The sequence below is a fragment of the Hydra vulgaris genome, chromosome 13, assembly GCF_038396675.1.
Source record: "Hydra vulgaris chromosome 13, alternate assembly HydraT2T_AEP".
In the NCBI taxonomy this organism is placed as follows: Eukaryota; Metazoa; Cnidaria; class Hydrozoa; order Anthoathecata; family Hydridae; genus Hydra; species Hydra vulgaris.
Window position 1 is genome coordinate 26,013,473 of NC_088932.1, and position 27,794 is coordinate 26,041,266.

The 27,794-nt window shown below is 27.5% G+C and overlaps 1 protein-coding gene across 1 annotated transcript in view; it reads left to right on the top strand.

Annotated features, from left to right (window-relative positions):
- Positions 1 to 294: 294 nt before the first annotated feature.
- The window catches only part of LOC101238780 (FERM domain-containing protein 3), a 37,704-nt gene continuing 10,204 nt past the window's right edge, over positions 295 to 27,794 (top strand). The window contains exons 1-12 of the mRNA XM_065816530.1: positions 295 to 660; positions 3,953 to 4,057; positions 6,965 to 7,007; positions 9,563 to 9,644; positions 9,884 to 9,928; positions 10,076 to 10,128; positions 13,626 to 13,699; positions 21,107 to 21,241; positions 23,357 to 23,445; positions 24,532 to 24,595; positions 25,879 to 25,967; positions 26,814 to 26,897. Of these exons, the coding sequence (XP_065672602.1) occupies positions 577 to 660; positions 3,953 to 4,057; positions 6,965 to 7,007; positions 9,563 to 9,644; positions 9,884 to 9,928; positions 10,076 to 10,128; positions 13,626 to 13,699; positions 21,107 to 21,241; positions 23,357 to 23,445; positions 24,532 to 24,595; positions 25,879 to 25,967; positions 26,814 to 26,897 (947 nt within the window). The 5' untranslated portion in view covers positions 295 to 576. The remainder of the gene's footprint in view (positions 661 to 3,952; positions 4,058 to 6,964; positions 7,008 to 9,562; positions 9,645 to 9,883; positions 9,929 to 10,075; positions 10,129 to 13,625; positions 13,700 to 21,106; positions 21,242 to 23,356; positions 23,446 to 24,531; positions 24,596 to 25,878; positions 25,968 to 26,813; positions 26,898 to 27,794) is intronic.

Sequence of the window (27,794 nt, forward strand, 5' to 3'; positions counted from 1 at the left end):
TGCTCCGTGTCTGGAAGTTAGCTATCTCTACAACCAAAAAATGCTGGATTCGCCCTTGTCACACAGGGACTGATAGAAAGAATGCGAATTTAAAAAAATCATTACCTAAATCTCTAAGTTATTTGATTTCTATTTTATGTATATAAAATATTAGAAATATGGTAAAAGCTTCTTTAACCATTTTCGTTGACTATATTCTTACTGAGCTTTGTTAACGCTAACCTAAGATTACAAACAAATTTTGCGTAAATTTATTAGCGCAAAATGCGTAAGAAAAGGGTTGATGTTCTCTCAGCTTTATTACGAAGAATGTTACTTTTAACTTTAGCTCGTTAACTTCAAAGAAAATTATTTGCTTAAGTTTATTGTTTATGTTGTCCTTATAATTAATCTTTTTTGATCGATACTAAGTTATTCTTGTAGAGAACATAATAAGTGGGTTTGGTTAATTGTTTTTGTCATTAAAATTTGTTGTTTGTTCTTCAAGTCGTAGGTAAGGTAGTAGAATTAAAGTTTGTCATAGAGAAATGTCCAATACACTATATATACGAAAGTTAATCATTAAAGAATGCTAAAATGAAGGAAAGCAAAATAAATTTGGCTGATATTTCCAGCAAAATTCGATTGCTTGATGATTCAGAAATTTCATTTGATTTTAAGGTAAAATTTGAGTTAGATTTTTAGGTAAAATTTTGGTCCAAATCTTTAATTGTAAATCAATTTTTTATTTTTTTACATTCTTTTGCTCTCTTACAACGTTTATCCTTTCTTCTTTAAAAACTCTTTATCTTTTTATTTTATTTCTTTTGCTTTTACATTTTTATTAGTATAATATTATTTAATGTGAATAATAAATCACATTATTGTGAAAAGTAGTTCATATTAATGTGAATAATATTTCTCATTCACAAACTAACATTATAGCTCATTAAAGATAAAATCTAAAGATACTTTATCAGTATACATTTTTGTAAGAATTGTGTTTTATAAAATTATTTCTTATTTATATGTTTTGGCTCAAATATAAAACAAGTGTTGATTTTAATAAATGAGAACTTTTTAGCTGGCATCATGCAAAGACTTCTCATATAAGCTAATAAATAATAGAGTCTTAGGTATAATTAATGTTTAAAAGGTTAAGTATAAAGTAAATTAAAGGTTTTTACTGCTTAAGTGATGTTGAGCAATCTCTTGCTATGTCATTATAAGCTATCTCTAGCTATGATATTATACATTTAATGTAGTATACAGTGGCAAATAGGGATGTGGCAATGGCCTTATATTTAAGAAAATAGGACTAGGTTATTTTAAAAATGATACAAAATATTTTATTATCCTTCAAAAATTTTGTTTTATAAATTTTATTGTTTTATGCAATCAAAGTTACATTTTTTTGAATCAAATATGGTTCAAGTATCATTTTTAACTATAGATTTTATATTGATGATGAAAGCTAACAATAAGCTAATAATCACTATTCCCTAAAGTATTAATATTTTGAACATGGCTTACATAATCATGTTTATTGTTAGAAACTAAGGCTAAAATAGCAGTATCTCTAGTAGATTTTAAAACACCTGTGAATTGTTTAATACAACTAGACAATCTGAAATTATAAAATTTTGCCTTATTAAGAGCACATCTTTTTTGATGAGGATAAAAGTTAGCTTTTTAGCTGTTTACTGGGGGCCGGAGGTTTTTAAAATAATTTCATTAAAAAATGTTGATTTGTTAACTTATTAAATGTGGTTTTGCAAAGGAATATGCGCATATACATATATATATTTTTTTGCAATGTTTTTTAATACTTTTTAATACTACTCCTTAAAGTATTCTGCAAGTTAGAATCTCTCAGTTCAGATCTTGTTTTAGATTTTGCAAGAAATTTAGATTTCGCATCCAAGAAAACACTCTTTCACAAAAGTATGTGAAGCCTTGGTGTAGTGATTAGAGTGCTGGCTTTAGAGTGGGAGGTCTGTATTTTGAAGCCGGCTCTTGCCATGTATGCATGATTGGTAAAAAAGGAGGCATAAGCTTCCTGATTAAATGCTATTTAGCTGAGCTCTGTGAGAAAACCATTAGGACTTCTTGAAGCAGTAAAATAATTAATGGAAAAAAAGTGCTATTAAACAAGACATCATTTTTGCATTGTCAACTAAGTTGCTATACTTATTTTGGTCAAGATTATTTTTAAATACCATTAAATTTTGTTGGTTATATGTCTCTCTTAAAACATCACTGCGATGAAGATTAATTAACTTCATTTGGAATTTTTCTGATACAGTTTCAATTTTAACAGAAAATAGCACTGTGAATAATTTGATTTTGTCAGCATGTTTTTTAATGTCTGCAAACCTTTTTGAAAATCTTGTTTTAATTTCAGCAATACAGGTAATAAGTTCTAGTGTGTTTCCAGAACTCAGGTCACCTATGGTTAGAAAATGACCAAATTTTCCAGTCCTTAACTACTGCTCCCACAAAGTTAATTTTAGCTGAAAAGCTAGAATATGGTTGTACGTATTTCCGATTAATTTTTGCTAAGTATATTGCATAAAACTAAACTCCAAATTAAGTTTAATGCTTTTTATTGTTTTAACTACTAAAGACGTTTTATATATCCATAGCCTTCGTCGTAAAATTTTGCTGATGAATAATATAATTGATTTCAATCAATGACAAGTTGTGTTCTGCCATTTAGTTTTCCAGTCTGGAAACAACACCCTTTTTTTTCCAATTACTGAGCTGCCACCAGCTGTTGTAATTTAAATTAATCTGTTGAAGATCCGTTAAACTTTTTAAAAACTGCCAGCAAAATAATTTCTCCTGTTGTTCTGTCTTGCATATTATAGAGATCAATTAGCTCTTCAGTCACAAGAATTAAAATAGCCAATTGAGCAGTTTGTGGTATATTGGTTGATTCATCAATAGCTATCAAGTAATACTAAAATGTTTTTATTTTTTCAGCCAATAACAAACTCAGATCATCACCTGTAATACTACCTGTTTTTTGTGTAACTGTTTGTCTCGAGAGTGTGATGTTCAAAGTTTTCAATTTTTCCAACCAAATGTTTTTGAACACAATTTCAAGATATTTCTTAATAATTTTCCTATTACTGAATGGTTTACAATTTTTAGCTTAATAACTACTCACTTTATACCTTGCAACAACAGCATTTTCTGTTTTGGTATTCCTCTTTTAAACACATCTTGTTGCCCAACTAACTTATATTTTAATTTTTTTGCTTTTTCTTTCCATATCTTGTTGACAAACTGATTATCAGTTTCTGAATGTTTTGAATCATATGAATCATTTTTAATCATAGTGCTATCTTAAATTATATTCTTTGCACACTGAAACAGATTTACATATTAAACATACTGGCACCAAATGATTGCTGAGGACTGGATGTGGCCTGCACTGGATGTGGCCTTATTATGGACACCCCTGATTTAATATTGCGTAGAAGATTATTAAATCAGGAATAACTTTAACAAAAACAGAGTAAGAATAGCTTACTCTGTTTTTGTTAAAGTTAAAGTGATCAAGTCAAATCGAAGAAGTTAAAGTGATTAAGTCAAAAGATGTTTAAGGGTTTTAGTTCAAGCTTACCAATACAAACATTTGCAAATTGTTTGATTTAAATTTATATATAATAATTTTATGTCAATGTTAGCTTATTAGTTTAATGCTTTTTTTACTTTTTTTTTTAGTTTTGTAACTCTAGTGCTTAAACCTCTTTAAACTCTGTAACTTTATAATAAAAAAATTTTAAAACCCTCTAATTTTATACTCTGTAACTTTGAAATCTTTGTAAACCTTTAATTTTGAAACTTTGACTAGATTGGTTCATAAAGAATCCAGCTGAGCACTTGTAATGTTTAGTAATTTTAAATTTTAACCATAATTTTTTTTTTACTCTTTATTTTTTATTTTGTACTTATTTACTTTTAGAAAGAGACACTTGGATCAGAATTACTTGATTTTGTGTGCAAACATCTGGACGTTTTATCTAAAGATTATTTTGGACTAAGATATGTTGATACAAATAAACAAAGAGTAATAAAAAAATTTGTATTCTTTATTGCTTATTATTTATATTTTAGTTATGTGTGACTTTTAATCAACATAGTGCATATATTGCACACTTTAATATTTTAAACGTAATTCAGATACTTCTTCGTACAAATATGCCAACTTTAATTCAAAGATTTCCTCAGACAAAAATAAGATTAAAAATATAAATGAGCAAAAAAAATTTTTTTCGCCATAATAGATATTGACCTCTGGTATAAACATTGGTTATACTCACAAAAGTTTAATCAACAGGTATAAATCTAGCTTGACTCTAATCTATTTAATAAGCGCTTGACTGAATCTTATTTTCTTGTCTGCTGGAAAATGGCATCTGTGGTTCCAATTTTTAAAACTCTGGAGAACATTCTAAACCCTTCAACTATCATCCAATCTGTCTTTTTTCTGTTGAAAGATCTTTGAGTCTTTAATCAACAAGTTTCTAACATTTTATTTTGAGTCAAATAACTTACTGTCAGACAATCAATATGGTTTTTGATCTTCTTGCTCTATGGCTAACTTGCTAACTGATGTGACTGAAAGATTTTATTGTGCATTAGATAAAAGCCACAAGGCAAGAGCTATTGCTCTAGATATGTTTGAAGCTTTTGATAAAGTTTGGCATGCTGGTCTTCTCCATAAGCTTGCTTCATGTGGTATATCTGGAAAAAGTTTTGAAACTTGCTATGTCAAATTCATCCTCAAAAGCTAACATTTTTCATTTCCTTTGAAGAAGAGTAAACCTCTGGGGTACCTCAAGGTTCTATCTATGGTTCTTTTTTTTTTTTATCTACATTTTCTTCCTAACAACCTTACATCTAAATTGGCTTTAATCACTGATATTTTATATCGCTGAACTTTATAAAAAAGACAAAAAGTCCTCTCTTTTTGATTGCTTAAAACAGGCAGCCATTTTTGAATCTGAACACTTCTGTAACAGATTGTGGCTTGTAGTGGCTTGTGAATTTTAACTCCAAAAAAACTCAGTTATTTACTGCAAACAACTATCACAATACTGTTGACCTATATTGATGTATGGCAACCTCTTGAGAGTCCTCTTCTTTACGCCTTTTTGGATTATTGTTCACTACTAACCTTTCATGGAAACTATATATACAATGGATTGCTAAATTAACATCTGCTAGGGTTACTTCTCTTTATTGAGCTCGCCATTTTCTTACTCCTGATTCCATTCTCTATATCTTCAAATCCAATAACGCATTGTAAACATAATTGGTCCAGCTCTATCTGCCAAGCTTGAAAACTTTTACTCTATGCATGCTTTAAAAACTTTTAGTCATCTAGTTTTTTTTCCTTTATAACTCTCTCCCATCTTCATCATTTTCTGACTCATACAACATACAACTTTTCTGTCAACTGTTTCCTTGCTCTTTAACTTTTTTTTGTTTACTCATCCCAACTTAATAGTGGTTGCTTGCAGTCTTGTTAGCAGTGAATCTGAATGAAATAAAAAGACAAAAGCAATTGTTATAAAAGTATAAATTCAGTGTTAATCATAATGTAACTACATATATATTGAAAAAAAAGTTATTTTTTACATGAGGGAATAATTTTTTTGTCAAGATCTAAATCTTATTAATATTTATAAATAAGGAAATTTGATGATGTTTTTGAAATGATTTCAGATTTCTTAAGGAAATTTATTGTTGTTATTGTACCTGGCTAAAATAAATATTTTATAGAGGTTGCAAATCTGAGCCTAAAGGAATTTTTGCTAATACCAAAAACAAGACATCTTTTCTTAAACTCAATTTAGATTTTCTGTTGCATCACAAGTCTCACAAGATTTTTAACAAAAATTCAAGTAAGTTACAGCTGTAAAGAAATAAACTCATAATAAGTTACAGATATACAAAAGTATAATCAAAATAAGTTACAGTCAAATATTTAAACTATTATTAATTTACACAATCAACAATGTTTAAACAGCAAAATACTGTTAGCATTACAATCTGTAGCTTTATTAAGAAAACATTTAACAATCTGTTTTCATAATGAATTGAATTTAAATGATCTAACTGCTACTCCATGATGCTACTCCATGGCATTCTAGCTATTCTACTATTCTTAGTTTTTCTTTGTTGTGAAACTAGAAAGAATAAAAAAATCTTGAAACTGCCCAGTAATCTAAATAATAAACACTGTGAAGTACTCCCTAAAATAGTTTGAAGTGCAAAACATTAAAAACCTATTGACATCTGAATTCCTAATTACTTTAAGGTTTGTGTCTTTTGGGATGTCTTTGCTGAGTCTTTGGGAGGCTCTTATGGGTAAGTATTTAAAGATAATGCCTGTAGAAAGATATTGGTATGCTTTTACAAAAACTTAGATCTATTAAGAATGTTATTTATCATTGTTTCTTTGGAAAAAGAAATGAACTAAAGATTGAGACTTGTTTAGAGAAAACATTTGTTGTCTACAGATAAATATTTTAGTAAGTAAATAGTTCAGTAAGTTTTTTGCGACTCATCCTAATTTCATTTTCCTCAACATCAACTAAAGCCATTACAATCAGCTGTTTACTTTAAAAAGCTCAGGATATTCTTTACTTAATTTAGGCACATCCTTGAGAGCTGCCAAATCATTAACTCAGGCTTTAAAACCGAGACAGCAATTGAAGAACCAAAAAATAGAATGTCAGGTATATTAATAAGGAATCTTTCTGAACCATCTTCCATTTCTTTTCAATCATGGTGTTTGAGATATCCTTTGTCATTTCTAATGTGAGCAAATAAATAGCATCTGCCATAAACCTTGTTTTATGGAAAGTTCCTGATTAAAATTTTATAGCAAGATAATGTCCACCTTGGTAGCATGATAATGTCCTCTAACAGTATAACAGTATAAAATAAGATGTTTTTTTGTTTGTAGCACTGGTTGAAGTCAAATAAAGAAATCATTAAGCAATTAAAAGGTAAACTTATTAAAATTTAGAAATTATAGAGTTTTTATTTTGTTGGAGAAGATAATAACTTTAAATTAATAATATAATAAATGTCAGCACATTGAAACAATTAATAACTTAATAAATTAATAACTTAATAAATGTGGTAGTGGTGTAGTGGTAGAGCACTTGCCTCATAAGCAAGAGGTGTTGAGTTTGATCCCTACCACATCCTTGGTAGTATCGCTCTCAACTTGTTTCTTCACTGTGTGGAGAAACAAGTTGAGCACGCTACTAAACAAGTTGAAACCCTAACCCTGACAAAATAAAATTTATTATTAAAAAAAAGTGTAAAAAATTTGATTGTTAAATTTAAAAAAGGTTAAATAGTTTTTTTTTGTTAAACTACTTTTAATATTTACTTTTTAATTCTAACTTTTTAAATTATCTTTATAAGTTTAATTTTAGTTTAAAAATTAATTTTATAAAAAAAACAAAAAAAGTTTATTTAAAACATGAACTTTATAAAAAAATCTACTTTTCACTGTACCTTAATTCAACCCAAAAGTAATTTTTTATTCAACTGAAAAAAAAATAATGCTATTATTTAAATATTTAAAAAAATTATATTAAAAGAATTAAAAATTAAATTTTCTGCTAGAAACTATGTATTTTTATTATATTACAACAAATGACTGAAAGTAAATCCTGTTACTACCAAGTTTCTAAGAGTTGCATATAGTTGATATTTCTTATTCTAAACTATTTCTTGTGCGAAATGAGATCCAGAAACCTAAATATAACAAAACAAAAGGGTCTTTCTTCCTAATAATTTCTTAACCATTAAGCAGGTTATTTATATAATTCTTTATTGCTATCAATAAAATTGTAAAATTTCAATTACTATCAATAAAATTTAAATTTAATAATTATAATACTCAATAACATAATAAAGTCTTGGCAAAATAAAAATGATCATACAAGATAGTGTGTGATGGGGAAGAACAAAAATCTCGTTGCTGCTTAAGATACTATTGAAAAACCAGTTCAGATATGCATTCACTGTACATGAAAAAATAGCATCCTATAATAAAAATTGCATCCTTCTTTAATATTAGGAAATAGCAAAACTTATTTTAGTAGCAAAGTAGATTTCAAAAATTAGTAGGAATTTGATTTGTGCTAAAGATTCCTCTGATTTTGTAATTACCATTATAAATAAGATTCCTTTTTTTTGTAATTAACATTATAAATATACTACTACAGTACAAATATCAGTTGATAGAGACAGAAAAAAGTTTTAATTATAAAAAAGAGCGTAAAATAAACAAAAAGAACCATCATATATCATATAAAACAAATTTTAGATATTGTCCAGATAGATACTCATAGGTTTTCATATTATATGAGAGTTGAAGTTGGCTTCATGATTATGAATTTGTCTAGTCACAGGGGTAACCATGAAAAGTTCATTTTAATAAAAATCCAGAAATTAGACTAAGAAGCAAAAATTCTTTACATGTAATTTTGAGTTAATGTTCTCAACAACCTATTTTCTTTCTTTAAATTTTATTTAGTGGCTGTCTGGAAAATAAAATCAAGGAGAAGGGTTTGATGAACTCTATTAGGTTACTGTATAATCTTGCAACGTTCCATTGTCAGATTAAAAGACGAATATAGTTGCCTAATAGACTTTGCAAAGGACTATAATTACACCTTAATCATAAAATAGAAAGTCTGATCATGTTGACCCACATTGCTCTATTTTGAAAATTTTTTTCATTTTTTAAAGAAAATCTTAAAAAAATAAAAATTTTAAAAAAAAACAATGTTAGCTTAATCAAATATACAAACTAGAGAACAGATATTATACAGAACAAACTAGGTAAACTATTCATTAAAGAACAAACTAGAGAAGCAATTCATTACAGAACAAACTAGAGAAAACATTTATTACAGAACAAACTAGAGAAGCAATTTATTACAGAACAAACTAGAGAAAACATTTATTACAGAACATACCAGAGAAACCATTCATTACAGAACAAACCAGAGAAACCATTCATTACAGAACAAACTAGAAAAACCATTTATTTCAGAACAAGCGAGAGAAACCATTTATTACAGAAAAAACCAAAGAAACCATTTATTCCAAATTTGAGTCACAGGTATCATAAAGGAAACTTGTTTAAGGCAGTTTCTGCCATTCTTTTTCAAAAATAATTTAAAAACAATACTGATTAACTTGGTAGATATTATTTAGTTATTTAACTAAATAAAGATTTAGCTCTTTAGAAATAATTAGCTTCATAGAAATTTTTCCTAAAATTTATCTCCTGCAAGGAAATTATTAATAGACCAACAGCATGATGTTTTATTGATAGCTCGTAAAGATTTGCTGAAATATTTAAAAAAAAAAAAAATTTAAAAATATATAGAAAAAAATATATAAAAAAAAATAAAAGTTATTTAAAAATAGTTAAAGGTTTTAAATAATGGCACTTTTTTTCATTTGGATAAAGTACAACTTTTTGGTCAGTTTTTGACAATGTTTTTGAATTCAAAAAAGTTATTATTTTTTTTAGATTCACGACAACCTTACATGTTTTTTTTTCGAGTAAAATTTTATCCAACAGACCCTACAAAAGTAAAAGAAGAAATCACAAGGTTAATTGATAATTTATAAAAGTTTTGTGACAAAAGTGAAAAAGTTAAATTCCACAAAATTTGTATTTGTCAATGAAGATACTAGCATACTAGGATACTAGAAGGATACTAGATTGTATACTAGAAATTTAGTCCTAAAAATATTGTAACTAAAATATTTTCCAACCAAAAGAATCTTCTGCTTCTTTAGATTTTATTTTAGTAACTTTTAGATATCAATTATATTTTAATTTTTTTAGATATCAATTATATTTGCAATTAAAGCGAGACATATTGCATGGAAGGTGAAAATTTATTTTAAGAATTCGAAAGTAGTTTTATTTTTTACAAATTTTTGTGTTCTGTAGTCCGATTTAACAACTTTTTTTAAGTTATATTTAGATGATTTATGAAAAATCAATTTTTCAAATAAAATGTTCTGATTTTTTTAGACTTCTTTGTCCTACAAATAGTATTACAGAACTCGCTGGACATATTGTTCAAGGTATTCTTATCTAATTTACAAATATTTATAATTATATATAATATTTAATTAAGTATACATTTTAATATGTATACACTTTGTACACATGCTTGTTTTCCTGATTTGTATAGTTTACATTTTTTCCATTTAATATATTCTTCCTTCTATTTTTTACTTCCATTTTTTTCGTCCTTCCATTTTTTTCATCCTTCCATTTTTTTCTTCCATTTTTTCTCAATGAGTTGTCAATGTACCTATATAAGTTATTCAATTTTCAACCATGATTCATAACTCTTTTATTAAACAATTAAAAACAAATCAATTGATAGAGTATGATTGATAATTATTTTGGAAATTCCAAACTAATCTAATTGGTTGCTAATTTATTTATTTAATTAAAAGATAATATTGTATAACAAATTTATTAATTTAATTAAAATGTTTGTATTAATTTTTATCATAATATTTATTTGATAGTCATTAGAATAAGAATCTAAAATTTTATTTTCAATTTTTTAGTTATGATTTAAGGTGCAATGTTAAAGCCTTTTAAGGTGTCACATTATGGTTTTTTAAGGTGAACATTAAGGTCTTTTAAGGTGAGCCGTAAGGTCTTTGAAGGTGAGCATTAAAGTTTTTGGTGAAGGTGAACATTTAAGTCTTAAGTTGCAACATTAAGGTCATAAGGTGAACATTAAGAGGTAATTTCACATTAAATCACCCAAAATTTAGGAAATTTTGAACCATGAGTTTCATATTTTCTTCAAACCTTTTTTTGGCAGTTGCGTGTTGCAAGGGAAAGTTCACAAAAATATTCTGGGCCCAAATGTTAAATGGTTCCCAAGATATTTCAATTTTAATTTTGACCTGGTTTCCTAAAATAACCCGGTTTTCATAACATTTTGAAAAAACATTTTTTTTAATGAAATGAGAAATAACACAATGGCAAAAATATGAAAATAAGCATTTATAATGCTTTTTTGATGCTGAATTCAATTAATGTATTTTAAATGCTGAAATGTGAAAGGAACACGCTTAAAAGTAAGTAAAATAAACTAGTTTATAGGAACTTAACTTTAGCGCCCAATATCTCAAAACACCCCGGTTCAATTTTTTTTTTTTTCTGCTTTTAATATTTTTAATTAGCTATAATCTTTCATGGCACAAAAAAATTACTGGATAAATAAAAGTAACTTATAGAACTAAATTTTAAAGATATCATTTTTAAATAGATTATGAAAAAAACTTGCTAATAGAATTGCTAGTAGAATTCTATTCAAATAAATTAAATTTGGTTTATAGAAGAAAAAAAATGATTATGTTATATTTAAGGAAGTATACAGTAGTGGTGTAGTGGTAGAGCACTCACCTTATAAACAAGAAGTTCAGAGTTTGACCCCCACCTGATCCCTAGTAGTACCACACTCAACTTGTTTCTCCATGTAGTTTGTCAAGATGTGTTTCAAAGTTAGGGAGTTGAGAGAGGGTTGTGCAGCCTTCTTGACTGTAGTGGCCTTTTCAGCCTTGAGGAGGGGAATTAAAATAAAAAATGTCTTGCATAGTTAAGTATAAAAATTAATGATTTTTGAAATTAATGATCGTGTGATAATGATATGCATTTGTTTGTGTGTATGTGATAATGTGATAATGATAATGAAAGTGATAATGAAAGTGTGATAATGATATGCATTTGTTTATTAAATTTTAGCAATTATATAGTTCATAAAAAGTTAAGTTATAGAGTCACATTGTTTGGTAAAACTATATTGGAGTTGTAAAAAAGTAACAATTTGGTATATATAAATAAAAATTAATATCTACTAGTGCAAAACATCATGCTAAAGAAGGAATCTAAAAAGGTTTGAACTATTTCTTCGTTAAAAACCTTTATGCTGTAACATTGATTATCAAACTTAAAAATGTTATGTGAAAGTTCCTACAAAAAATACTTGAAAATGTATCCTATATGACAAAAAGCTTGTTGTGACCCATTCAATGCACATACAAAGAAAATCACTAGCTGGAAAATTTTAATATTTTATTATTACACATAACTTTTTAATTTTTTTTTTACATACCAAAGTAAAGTTTTAGAGAAATGTGTGGACAGACTTTATAAAATTCAATCATTTTTTAGAAAATATTATCGCAGTTACTATAAAAGAGTCACGAGTGATTAAAAGTAGCTTGAATATAGCTCCTGAAAAGGAACTCTGTAAACTTTGTAAACAAGAGATTGCCAGAAAAGATCTTCCAAAAGAAAAACAAATAATAACAAATGTAAAAGCTTTTACAATCTACGCTAACTAGTGAATGATTTGGGTCTTTGAGCCAATTCAAACCTTTTTTATATGTTCCACCTAAAGTAACTATGAGACGGGATCCACAGTACTGTAAAAAGGTTTACAGTTAAGAAAGTTTGAACCTCACTGAAACCGAATACTCCTGTCTAATTCTCAATATAAACAAATTGAAGTTCCATAAGCTTGCTCTAGCTCTAGTAGAAAGTTTACGCTGAAAAAAGCAGAAATGGAAGAAATACAAATTGGAAAAATATTGTAAACTATTACAAATACAGTCAAAATAACTTACGCCTTCAATACCATAAACAAATTTGTATTGATTTCAGGAATTTTTTAAATTACAGTTAATTTATCTTTATTGTATTTGCAAATATTTTTTAGTAATTTCTTGAAAAAGGGATATATTTTTGAAATTATAGTTCTATATGTTACTGTTGCTTTTCCAGTTAGAATTTTGGTGACATGTAAGATTATAACTAACTAGCAATATTAATAGGAAAAAAAATTGATTGGGGATGTTTTGAGATGAAGAGCTTAAGGTTGAGTCATATAAACTAGTTGTTTTATTAACTTTTAAGCATGTACCCTTTACATTTCAGCATTTTAAGTAAATTTATTGAATCCTGCATTAAAAAAGCATAGTAAATGTTTATTTTCATATTTTTATAATTGTTATTTCTTATTGTTTCTGAATTATGTTTATTTTTGAAACATGAAAACCACCTTACTTTAGGAAACTAGGTCAATTTTAAAATTGCGATATCTTGTCAGAGCTCAACAGCTCAACATTTTTAGCAGAAATTTTGCATACAATGTTTTTTTATAAATAGAAATCGTGTCTTAAGATGAAAGGAAGACACATGGTTCAATGGACTGGGTGATTTGGTGTGGAATCACCCTTAGGTCTTTTAAGGTGTCATATTAAGATCTTATAAGCTGAACATTAAGAGGAACATAAAAACTTAAAAGACCTAAATGTTCAATTTTATGGTGAGGTCTTTTAAGTTTTATTAATTGAAAATATGAAAAGATATGTTGATTGTTACTGTGATATGATTACTATTTGTACATAAATTTAATTTTGTTATAATAAGGTGTATCAAGAAAACTTTTAATAACTGTAAAAAATGTTTATTATTACTATGCTTACTTTGATATGATTACTACTGAACTTGATTATAATCATAAATTTATTTTTATTAACATATTTTACAGCGGAATTAGGGGATTATAATCAAGATGAGTTTGGAGATGGTTATCTAAAAGATTTGAAGCTTCTTCCAAGACAGGCATATTTTTTTTGTTAGCCTTTTTATTTGATTAACAATATTTATATTTAAAAATCATATACACATATATGCAGAGGGACTAGTTTAGAAAAAAAATCGTATACACACATATTGAGAGATTTTAGAAAAAAATAATTTGGACAGCAGTAATACTCACAATTTCTCTCCCCAAATAAATGCTTAGCAACAAAGGAGTAGGGGGGGGGGGGATATTCTTTGTCTTGTATTGAATTAAGTTTTCTTTTTTAATTGCATATCTAAACATGCACGTTTAAGCCGTAAACTCTGTTTTTGTTACTTAACTTAATAGCTTTTATTCAATTTAAAATATTTATATTGATTTTGTGATATAAAATCTCATTATAAAAACATTAATAATATTATTTTTATTATCATTATTAAAAGTTATGATTTAAACTTTAATATTTTAATTCAAACTTTGATTTAATTTAAACTTTTTATAGTTAAACAAAGCAAAAGCACTCTATTGAGTTATTTTAAAATATATCTTTATTATTATAATTTTTATTATCAATTAACTAATTTCTAATTTAAAACATTTAAATTTTTAAATAGATAATTCTTCTAAGATTTCACCAAAGCAAAAATCAATTTTAATGTTTTATACAATTCGCAAATAGCTTTATCATAATTTTTAATTAGTTGATTTTTAATTTACTGTGCAGTTTTTTTAATTTACCATGCAGATTTTTCGAACCTTTAATTATTATTATTTTTTAACTTTTTTATTTAATTTAATCCTTAAATTACCTGATGCTTAAACAAACAATTAAAAATATGTAAGTTTTGACTGTTATTATTTTTGCAGTAGTAAGTTTATTGTTTTGTTTTTTCATAAATTTTTGCAATATGATAAATTGACCATTTCATTAAAGCAATGTTCAGAGTTTTTGATAAACTGAGAATTTAATGACCATAAGTATTTCCAGATATTACAATTTGCAATCACTTAATTTGTTCTTATATTATTTTTCAATTCAATTTTTGATACCAGCCCAACATAAAATATAAACCTGAGCACTGACAACCCTTAAACACCCATTCAATGGGACTGCTGTAGAGCAGTCATTAAGATCCAATGTGCCCTTATCCCTTCACTACACCCTAATAACCTAAAAGTCTTTAAAAAGCACTAATCATATGTACACTAATCATATGATCCACTTTATTACAGAGGCATTCACTTTGTAATAAATTAAACATTTTCAATTGATTTTTTACTGATTATCTCATTGATATAGCGTGTTTGACTGACATGTGGTTAAATGCTAAAAGCATTCAAATATTTAAAAACTCTCACAATTAAATGAAAACTACAACTATGCTAGCACAGAATTTCTAGACTAAATTGGAGGAGACAATGATACTTGTTGATAAAAACTGCTCAAAGAAAATTCAATGCATTAAACTACCTAATACTTCATTATGCAAACTTATTAAAAGACTAAAACCCAGCTGTTCAGACATTTAAGCCAAGGTTTTAGGTAATATATTTGTGTTTTTAATAATTAGTTGACTCAATCATAATGTATGATATCCTAAGCAGTAAGCTTAGGATATCATACATAATGCAGTTGCTCATTACTACCAATCAACCCAAACTTATAACAAAGCGTTACTTATTTGGCCTCAACAATGCACTCCAAAATCGCTAAAAGAGACACTTTTTATGCACAACATGAAAGTATTAGTACTTTGATTTTTTACAGCTATTGATGGAATCAACTGGTCTGAGAGCTACCAAAGAGTTTGAGAAACCTTACTACCAGCTGGCTTCAGAACCATTAAAATAAGTTTAAAACTTATTACAAAATAACAAGAAGATCAACCACTATCAAAGACATGCAAAAACTAAAAAGTAGAGTCAAGAAGTGATCTAATAGTGGTTGTCTCATTCAAAGTAATTTTATTTAAAAAGATCAGTATGCTGCTTTCTCACAGTTTTACTGATTTTATTTTTTAGTAAAAAATTTTGATCTTTATTTTTTATTTAATTTTTTGACATTAATTTTTACACAAAAAATATATATAAATGATTTATTTTTAACAAAACTGTTCGATTTAAGCGAGTTAAATTATGCTACCATTTTACTTGTGCACACATTGACTTAACCAGAAACTGTTTTAAATGATTTATTATCCTTTCTTGCAATGATCTAATCAACCATCAAAATCATGAAAATAGGTTTTGTTTTGAAAATTAAAGCAGAAATAGCGGTGTCTCTGTTGTGAACAATCGGAAGCTATTTAAAAATGACTTTATCTAAAATAAATGACCCACTCTTCAAATGCTGAAATTTTGAGTTGTTTTCTTTTTTCTTAAACATCAAAAATCTTTTTGTTGTTTCTCAACATGGTGGATAAGGTGTTTTTCATTATCCAATATTTTTATATATTTTTTATGTTAAATCACCTTCACAAGGCCCAAAATGCCACTACAGTCAAGTAGGCTACTTAATTGTGGTTACAATCCTCTCTCAACTCTATAACTCCAAAACACCAACCTTGACAAACAAGCCCGCTGCGCAGAGAAAAATGTTGAGTGCGGTACTACCAGGGGCGTGGTGGGATCAAACTTGGAACTTCTCTCTTAAGAAACAAGCAGTCTTCCACTACACTACTATCGCAAATAAAATAAAAAAATATACATCAGATTTGGGGGTATAAATATGCAATAAATATGCATTTATTTATTTATGATATTTGACTTTTTTTGCTTAGTTCCATATTGCCATATTGCAAGCTTTGCAATATTGCAAGTCTCATGTTTTCATATTGCAAGCTTTGACACAGTTGGTACAAATCCTGATAATGCCAACCTAGCTGATCCAAAGAATGTCACTTATATGAGGTGATAGCATACAGATCAAGAAATCTTGTGATGCAAGTTTTAAAATTTTTTAATTTAGTTTGCAGAAAATAATTTAATTTGAATGTTCAAATTATGTGAAATTTTAAATTAATAGTGCAACAATAAAATCACCTGTAAAATAAGAACCAATTTATTTGATAAAAATTGGTGCAAATCTAGCATATAGCCACACCAAACTCTGAATAAAATTTCAGCATAGCGTAAATTTCTCAACATTTCCTAAAGTATAAACTACTGCCAAAATACTAAAAAAGTATTAAAAAGTGCAAAACAAAGATCAAAGATCATGTCTTACAATTTAATCAGATGCTATTTGATGGTAATATAATTGGTTTTTATATAGTTATTTTTCACTTCAATTTGAAAGTCAATGTATTTAAGAAGGTGCCAGGGGCCAATAAAAGGCATTTTTATTGTTGCACTATAAGGTCTAAGTTTCACTTAATTTGAACATTCAAATTGAATTATTTTTTGCAGAAAAAATTAAAAGATTTCAAAATTTGCATCACAGGGTACCTTGATGTGTATGCTATCGCCTCATATAAGTTGCATTCTTGGGTCAGCTAGGTTGGCATTATCAGAATCCATACTATCCGTGTTAAAAGTATCGCTTTTTAACTGAAAACCAACATTACAATGACTTTATTATTTGGTATTAAAACTGCGTCAAAAAGCCATATTTTTGTTTCTTTATTTTAAATATGGATTAATTTGAAGAAGTTTTATTTTAGCATTATTTACATCTGTTCTATTAAGATAAAAAGAAATAAAGAAAATAGTTAACATGCCTATCTATACTTATTTATACTAAAAAACTTTAATTAAACCATTATATGAAGAAATTTTGAATGATAAAAAGGGATAAATAAATAATTAGTTTTAAGGAAGTTTGAGTTATCTGATTTATCAGATAATTTTATTAGTACTTAAAGACACAATTTCTAAGTACCTTAAAAACAGTTCATAATAATAAAAGTTGAAGTTAATCATCTTTTGACCAAAATTTAATTGTAAAATCAAATTTATTCAAATGTGGGTTTTACTTGTGTCTCTGTTTTTATGACTAGGCAACTCATTCTATTATCTCCTAATGAGTGTACAGCTCTAAAACTCAATTTTATGGTTCTGAGGCCGGCTGGTAGTCAGGTTTCCCCAATTCTGTGGTAGCTCTCAGAGAGACTGATTCCATCAACAGTTGAAAAATATCAAAGTATTAACAGTGCCATGTTGCACATGGATGGTGACCCTGTTTGTACTTTTGGTTTGCATTGTCAAGGCCACATTTGCAGCCCTTTATTACGTCTTAGGGTTTATTAATAGTAATAAGGCAATTGCTTGGGCTATTAAACAGTTTACTAAGTACTATCTATGCTTTAAGTCAAGTTCTTTAACAAATTTAAAAATGAATGAAGTACCAAAAACTATAAAATACAAAAAACCATCGTCATCACCAAGTTCTCTATACCTATCATTCACTAATATTCGTGGTCTTTAAAGTAACTTTTCTTCTGTTGAGTCTTATCTCTTGCAAAGTTCACCAGACCTACTTGCTCTTTGTGAGACTAATTTGAGTTCAGCTGTCTCATTTTGCGATCTTAGTGTTGATGGTTATCTTCCTTTAATTTGTAAAGACTCTAATAGTCACATGCTTGATCTTGGCATTTACATTTGTAAAAATTCACCCATTTGCCATGAAAGGTTTGAATTCACAGGCTATTCTTTTATGTGCTTTTGTTTAGCACTACTTCACTCTATTGCCTTTCTCTCTGTTTTATATTGCTCTCCTTCATCTCAATACTGCACTCTTTTTGATGTTATTTCTGATCATATTGACCAAGCCCTCTCTCTTTATCCATCAGCTAATATTGTTGTTGTTGGTGACTTTAATGCTCACCACACTGAATGGCTTGGCTCTAGTGTCAGTGATTCTTTCCAGACAACCCGAATCATTTACCTTCTCTACTCGACTTATGTCTTGTCTCTGATCTTAATCAGTGCTCAGTTTCTCCAAATTCACCTATAGGTGCATCTGATCATGGTTTGATTTCTCCAAAACTATTATATCACTCTTCTTCATCATCTGAATCCCCCTATCCCTATCCTTGTATCTCTTACAACTACCTTAAAGCTGACTGGGTCTCTTTCCATGATTATCTTTGTGATAGCCCTTGGGTAGAAATCTTTTGTCTTCCTGTTGACAAATGTGCTTCTTACATAACTTTGTGGATTCAGGCTGGCATGAAATCTTTTATTCTCTCTTGACGATTCCAGGTCAAGCCTCACTCTTCAATGTTTTCCTCACATTGTGCTGCTGCAATTGCCAATCGAAACCGTTGCTTCCATATCTATTAGTAAAACATTTCTCCAGAAAACAGACATCTGTTTACTACTGCTAGAAACCATTTAGAAACCTAATGCCAAAGCCTGCTATTCTCAGGTCATGAAATTTTTTTCATGAATATTTCATCACAAAAGTTAGGCTGTCGTGACTTCTGGAGAATCTTTAATAGTATCAATAATAAGAGCAAATCTGTAATTCCACCTCTCTTGTATGGTTCAGACTTTGTCACCTAACCTAAAAACAAAGCTGAATTACTTGCTAAGAACTTTTCATCAATATCATCTCTTAATTCTCCTAGTTGCGTTCTACCTAATATAGCTATCAAACAGGTTGATCCATTGCTTTACATTCGTTCACTCCAGTATCTAAAGTGATTTGCTGCTAAGACTCTTCTACAGCTTGTGGTCCGGACAACATGGCTGTTATAGGCTCGCAGAAGTGTTCTCCAGAGCTGCCGTCTATACTTACAAAACTATTCAACAAGTGCTCATCAGGTCTTGTTTTTCAACAGGCATCTGTTATCCCTGTTTTAAAAAATTCTGGAGAGCGATATGATTCGTTTAACTACCATCCCATTAGTCTTCTTCCTATCATAAGCAAGGTTTTTGAATCTTTAATTAACAAACACTTAATCTCTTATCTTGAATCTAATAACTTACTTTCTGATCATCAATATAGATTTCGACCTTCTCATTCTATAGCTGATTTGCTAACAATAATAACCGATAGGTTTTATCGTGCATTAGATAAAGGTGGAGAGGTTAAGGCTCTTGACATTCCTAAAGCTTTTGATAAAGTTTGACATGCTTGTCTTCTTCATAAGCTTTCTTCTTACGGTGTATCTGGCAACATCTTTAAGATTATTGAATCCTTCCTTTCTAATCGTAGCTTAAAAGTTGTCCTTAATGGACAGCACTCTTCTTATTCTGTAACTTTAGGGGTACCTCAAGGTTCTATCCTTGGCTCTGTACTCTTTTTAATTTCTATTTACGATCTCCCAGATATTCTCACATCTAAAGTGGCATTGTTCGCTGATGTACTACCATTTATTCTTGTCATGAAAAGAAGCCAACACTGTCTGATTGCTTGGAGGGGGCATTTGAGCTTGAAAAGGATCTCACTTCTGCTACAGCATGGGGCTCATAGTGGCTGATAAACTTTAACTCAGATAAAACTCAATTTTTTTCAGCCAATCATCACAATAATTTAGATCTTCCTATATTTATGAACGGTAATGTACTCGATGAGTCATCTACCCTTCATCTTTTAGGTTAAAGTCTTACTTCTGATCTTTCTTGGAAAACATATATCAAATCCGTTGAAAAAGTAGCATCTGCTAAGGTTGCATCTTTTTATCGAGCTCACACTTTCTTACTCTGGTTTCTATTCTTTATCTCTTTAAATCTCAAATCCAGCCTTGTGTAGAATACTGTTGCCATATCTGGGGCGGATCTTCTAATGATGCGCTTTCTTTTTTAGACAAGGTGCAAAAATGCATTGTAAACATAGTTGGACCTGCTCTTGCAGCCAACCTCCAATCATTATCACATTGTTGTAATGTTGCTTTTTTTTCTCTTCTCTACAAATACAATAATGGGCACTGGTCTTTAGAGTTTCTCTTGTCTCTTGTGTCTTCTACTAATATTCATTCTCGTGTTACTTGTCATTCAATTAAGTTTCATCCTTTTTTTGTGACTGTTCCTAAGTGCTCCAAAAACTCTTTCGTCTAGTTTTTTTCTCGAACATCAGTCCTTTGAATTCGCATCCTTTATCTTGCTTTCCTGATTCATATATTTTACAATCCTTTAAGTGATCTGTCAATCATTATCTTGCTCTACAATCTTCATCTTATATCTTTCAGTAACTTCCAACTCTAATTATTTGTTGCTTGCAGCCTTGTTGGAAACAAGGATGTTTAAAAACAAATGTAAGCCTATGACCAAATATCGAACTTGTATAAAATTTTTTTATTGCTACTACAAAATGGGCAAAATTATTTATAATATGATCATGATGGGACCTACATAATGGTTATATTATAATTAAGTTTTAGGCAATAATAGCCCTATGGTTATTTATTAATAGCCCTATGGTTGTGTTAAAAGGAACAAATATGATGTATAATAGTTTTTTACTTCTTTTATTTTAGAGTTTAATCTTATTTAAATTTCAGAATGAAAAGCTGCTTGAAAAGATTGTGGAATGTCATAAAAGTTTGACTGGATGTTCACCTGCAGAAATTGAGAGTAAATTTCTTAATGTTGTTAAAAGTCAAGATTTGTATGGTGTTGATCCGCACCCTTGCAAGGTTAATGATTTTCATAGTTTTGAATAATAACCTTTATAACTTGTATAATGTTGCTAATGTAATGTTTTTATTGTATTGTACTAAAGTCCTAGAAGTATTTTTATTGTAATATTTATAAATCTAAGTAATAATATTTAACTTTCTTTACAAATGAACCACAAATCTTTGTGAAAATAAAAATTTAAAGATCTATATGATATAGTGTCTTTACTGATTTCCTTTAAAAGGTTTAAAAAAATTATTTAATTATATATTTTTTTGATGAGTTGATTTTGTGTAGACCTTACAATTTTTGATTTTCATAAGTATTAATAAAATTTAATTCAAATTTTAAGGTGGATGTTAAAAGATTGACTAAAGCCACTTAATTATTTTGTGATTATTACTTTATAAAAAAATGGAGACTTTATTTTAATTTTCACAAGGCTAGGGGAATCACTACAGTTAAGGAGACTGTTTTTATAATTTTATTTTGTTCTGAAGCATAAAACTTGGTAAACGACTTGACTGCTGCAAAGAGAAACAAGTTAAGCACAAGGCTGCTGTGAGAAGAAAGTTATAAGGATTGAATCTAGAACTTCTTACTTATGGTTTTGTCTAATGTCTAAGCCCACTTTTCTCAGGTCATAAAATCTTGTATTTTATCTCAAAAATTAGGCTCCATTGCTCTTTTTAGAATCTTTAACAGTGTCTATAATGAGGGCAAATCTGTTATTCCACCTCTTATGCATGCTCAGATTTTGTCACCTCACTTAAAGACAAAGCTGAATTGTTTTCTAAGAACTTTCCATCAATCTCATTTTTTAAATCCTCTAATCACATCCTACCTGATATAGCCGACAAACAGGTTGAAACTATTTAACAAGTGCTTATCAGAGTCTTGTTTTCCAGCCTGCTGGAAAACAGCATCTGTTATCCCTATTTTCAAAAAATTCTAGAAAGCGATCTGACTCATCTAGCTACCATCAAGGTTTTTGAATCGTTAATTAACAAACACTAAATTTCTCATTTTGAATCTAATAACTTACTTTATGATCATTAATATGTATTTCGATCTTCTTATTCTACTGCTGGTTAATGGTGATAACGGATAGATTTTATTGCGCATTAGATAGATTTTATTGCGCATTAGATAGATGTGAAGAGGATGAAGCTATCACTCTTGACATTTCTAAAGCTTTTGATAAAGTTTGGCATGCTGGTCTTCTCCATAACCTCTCTCCTTACAATGTATCAGGTAACATCTTTAAGATTATTGAATCCTTCCTTAACAATTGTAGTATAAAAGTTGTCCTCAATGGACAGCACTTTTCTTCATATCCTGTAATTTCAGGGGTTCCTCAAGGTTCAATGATTGGCTCTATACTTTTTTTAATTTACATTAACAATCTCCCAGAAATTCTTACATCTAAGGTGGCATTGTTTGCTGATGATACTACCATTTATTTTTGTCTTGATAAGAAACCAACACCCTCTGATTGCTTGGAGGGGACATGGATAGAGCATGGGTCTTTCAGTGACTGGTGAACTTCAACGCAGATAAAACTCAATTTTTCTCAGCTATTCATTGTCGCAACAGTCTAGATCTTCCTATATTTATGAATGGTAATGTACTTGATAAGTACATTACCATCTATCCTTTTTCTTCTAGGATTAACTCCAATTTCTTAGTCCGGATTCTATTCTTTATGCCAGTAAATCTCCAATCCTTGTATGGAATACTATTTCCATATCTAGAGCAGATCTTCGAATGCCCTTTCTCTTTTAAACAAGGTGCAAAAATGCATTGTAAATATAGTTGGACCTGCTCTTGCAGCCAACCTTCAACTATTGTCAAATTGTGGTAATATTGCTTCTCTTTCTCTTTTCTACAAATACTATAAAGGGCTCTATAGAGCTAGCGTCTCTTGTCTCATCTACTAAAGTTCATTCTCATGTTACTCATTCAATTAAGTCTCATCCTGTGTCTGTTACTAAGTGCGCCATAAATTCTTTTTTGGAGCACTTAGGAAAAAAATTCTTCTTGTTTTTTCCTCAAATATCAGTTTTTTGGAATTCGCTCCTGGTTTTTTTAAGGACCATGATGATTAACCTCTGTATCTTGGTTTTTTTCAGGACCATGATGATTTACCTCTGTATCTTGGTTTAACACCTCATGGTATACAAGTTATTCGAGAGGCCAAACGAGTTTCTGGATTTGTCTGGTAAATATTTTTTTAAAGTTATTTTACTTTGAAACCTTGGTCATATATATCTTATATTATATCTTATGTATATATTTTATATATGTATATCTTATTTTTTATTCTATATTTTATGTATATCTTATATTTAAAAACTTGATACAGTAATTTCATGTGTGAAGAAATTAAAATTTTCTTGATGAATAATTGTATTGATATTGAGGTTAAAAAAGTAATAATCATTTTATCAAGTTATTCAATAAATCCTCTGATATCTATCTGATTAATATCAGTTATGAAATGTTTTTCTCAGTTCTTCTTTAATAATAAACTTTTTTGCAGCAAAAAAAAAAATGCAATAATAAAAATGAGTTATATCAATTCTTTGATATTTTGTAATGAAAAAAAACATTAAATTTTATACAATAGTTGCTACATAAGTTAGAATATATAAGCAAATAACTACATAAGTAAATAGCTACACATTTTTTATTTATTAAAAATCACATTATTTTGTTAAAAACTGTTAACTTTTTATATATTTAATAAGAAATTATTATTAATAACTAATTTGTATATTTAATAAGTTAATTTAATGGCATCATTGCCTTTGTTTTTTATTTTTCATTCATGAAGTGTTAATGTTTAAATTTAATGTTTTGTTTATGAAGTGCTTAGTGTTAAAAGACTTAAACCACTGCATATATTTCAGTAAAGGTTCCCAATACAAAATTTTTTACACAGGCTTACCTTTGATGCTAGAAAAAATGGTTGCATTATTTTTATTGTTAATAAATATAAAATCTAGTATGTCTAAAAAATTTGCTGCATCTTGCTCTCCTATTTTGCATAAACTATCTTGCAATGTTTTTATAAACTAACTTGCAATAACTTGCAATGCCAAAACTTGTTTTTTACTGCTGTTATTTTTAGTTAAATGACTAAGAACAAAAGTTATAAAGATATAATAATAATTTTTGATTGGTAATTTACATTTTTAAATACAACACAATTTTTAGTTTGTAATGAAATTAACTTAATTGCTTAAACTTATATAAGCACTAAAACATTATAAATAATATATGTTTTCAAAAATATATTTTTTAGGTCAGATATAAATAAAGTTTCATATGACAACAAATTATTTTACATTCAAACACTCAAGCATAAGGTATTTCTTATAAGAAAATTTTTAAATATATTTGACAATGTTTTACTTTTTGATTGTTACTATATATCGTTATTAGTTTTTTTATTTTTTTAATGAATTTTTTAAAAAGAAGGATTTATGAGCCTTTAATAATTAAATCTTTTAATAATTAAATTTCATTTAATAATTAAATCTATTTCATTAAAAAAAACTTTTTAAATGTGTTATGTAAACAAAATTTTCACCCAAAAACTTGCAATTCAGTCATTACAATGAAAAAACAATTTATTTGTTTTTCTCAACAAAATTAGTTTACGTAGAACTTATGAAGTCCTTTCATAGTGATTCAACTGTATTCATATTGTCATAGCAGTCATAATGTTTCATTCATAAAACTTCTAGTTTTTTTCTGTATTAACACTTTGAAAAGAAATACAAATTTCTAAACTAACACTGTAATTTTATTTGCAATAATTAATTATGTAAGGATTTCTAAAAGTTTATGAATATTGTGGTGCAAAAAGAGTTGCTATCCAGATTTAGGCTATAAACTAGCTCTTTTTTTTCATCAAAAATGTTGCAAATGAGAATAGTCTCATTTTAAATGTTACTTAAATTTTATACAATTAAAAAATATAGGATGCCTAATACAGTAAATATTTCAATTTAACCTAATGGTAAAATAGAAAGTAATAATTTTAAATATAAAGATTATGCAGGTAAAAGTTTTCAATTCATAAAATTATAAAAACAAACAAAAACAATGTATTAGATTTAAATGAAACAAGAATCAAATTAATGAATTAGGTTATATATATATATATATATATATATATATATATATATATATATATATATATATATATATATATATATATATATATATATATATATATATATATATATATATATTATAGGTTATAAATATATATTATAGCCACGATGCTGAGGTGCAGGTTTTCTCTTTAATCTTGAAGGTAAAAATATAAATATAATTCTTGTTCCGGCTGGAATTTTATTAACAATTCCTGCAAATCCAGCTGGAATCTCTGCCTGGAATTTAAAGTTTTTATTCCGGTACACCCCTACTAAAAATTTTCTCTGCAACCCGAAAAAAAGTATGAAGGGATAAAGTTTTTGTCAAATCACATCATTTTAGATTTAAAAAAATAAAATTCAAAATGCAATTAAAAAACTTTCAAACTTTTGTGTGTTTATAAATTGTTATATTATTTTATTTGATTCTGTTTATCTTTTGTTACTGAAAAAACTATTTTTATTTTCATTTCTATTTTAATTTTAAGAAAAAGCAAAATTATGTCTTTTGCTTAAATGATACTCCATCTTGCAAACATCTCTGGAAATGTACTGTAGAACACATGTCTTTTTACAGGTTAGAAAAAATTTTATTAAAAAGTTGTTTTAATTTTGTTTTAATTTTTTGAATTGTATTTTTTTTTTTTAGGTTCACAACCTCTTTTAAAGTTTTTTTTTGTTGCTTAGGTTTCTTGGCTGGCTTTTCTATAGGTATTCTTTCTTCTTTAAGTTTCTTGGCTGCCTTTTCCATAGGTATTTATTCTTGTTTAGGTTTCTTCTTGATGGCTTTTCTATAGTTGTTCTTTCCTGTTTAGGTTACTTGGCTGGCTTTTCTATAGGTATTCTTTTTTTCTTTAAGTTTCTTGGCTGCCTTTTCTATAGGTGTTTTTTATTTTTAAGGTTTCTTGATAGCTTTTCTATAGGTATTTTTTCTTGTTCAAGTTTCTTGATGACTTTTCTATAGGTGTTCCTTCAAGTTTAGGTTTCTTGACTGGCTTTTCTATAGTTTTCTTTAATTTGCAATTTTTTGATTGTTTTAAAAATAGCCATCTTGCAACGAATTTAATACATAGTTTACTAAAAAAAAAATTTGAAAAAACTTTTTTTTTTGTACTCTCAAATCACAGTCCTATATAATGTTGAACAATGTTAGCTAGCTTATTTCAAATTACAAAATAGAACTAGATTTACTTTAAATTAAAAAATATGATTCTTGCCATAATGTAGTTAATAGTTAAATAATATAAATATATTTTTTAAATGTTACAAATATATATTTTAAATGTTATGTGATAACAATAGAAATAAAGTATAACAATACAGTATTATAATTAGAAAAAAAAAAAGTTTTTTAAATATGTTTTATATATGGACACATTTAAATTGTTTAATTTATTTATATTATTATTTATACTTTTTTTAGCCAAAGTAATACACCAAAGGTTTTAAAGAAATCCAAAATTTTATCTCCACACAATTTATTTAGAAAACCAAAGCCAAAGTTTGGGTAAATTTATTACAACTAGTTATATTGCCATAACTATATTTAATATATAACTGAATATTTTAAAATTAAAATTTATACTCTATAATTATTCTTTATACTCTATAATTTATATTATATAAATTATATGAAATATTTACAATGTAAGAAAAGTTTATATAATTGTGAATTTGAAAGAAAAACAAAATGAAAAATTTAATGTTCTCTCAACACTCTAAATAATAAGAAATAACTTATGTTTTAGATTAGTGGAAAAACACAGTTTTGAAACCATAACAACTTAAAAATAATATTGCGAGTAAAGTAACTCCTTGACAGTCCCAAAATAATATTGTGAGTAAAGTAACTCCTTGACAGTCCCAAAAATGAATTAAAGTAAACAATAAAAGTTTATTTTTGGTTAGAAGCATTGTTTTGATACTTCATCAATTTAAGCAAAATCAATAAAAGATAAAATAAATATTTGTAAATTAAAAAAAAATTTAAACTTAAATAGCAATCAGCAAATCAAATGTTTTTCTATTATTTTTCAAAAAATTCTAAAAATAAAATATTTTATAGGTTTAAAGATTTTATTTAAGCAACCTTATTTTTTTTAAGTATCTAGATAAATTAAATTTATCTTTATATATCTTCTTTATACTAAATTTTTATATAAATTATTATAGTTTTGTTTGTTAAAATAAAACTAATTTAAAACTTTTAAAGTGTTACTTGGCAATTTTATCATTTATATACAGGTAATATTTGTTTTGTAGAATTTTTAAAATAAAGCCTCTCTATCCATTTTCCATAGGAAAACATCAGAGTTCCATAGGAGAACAAAAACTAATTAATATTCAACTTTTTTACAGCTTTTTTAAAAAATCATTTGTAAATAACAAATAACAATGATAAATG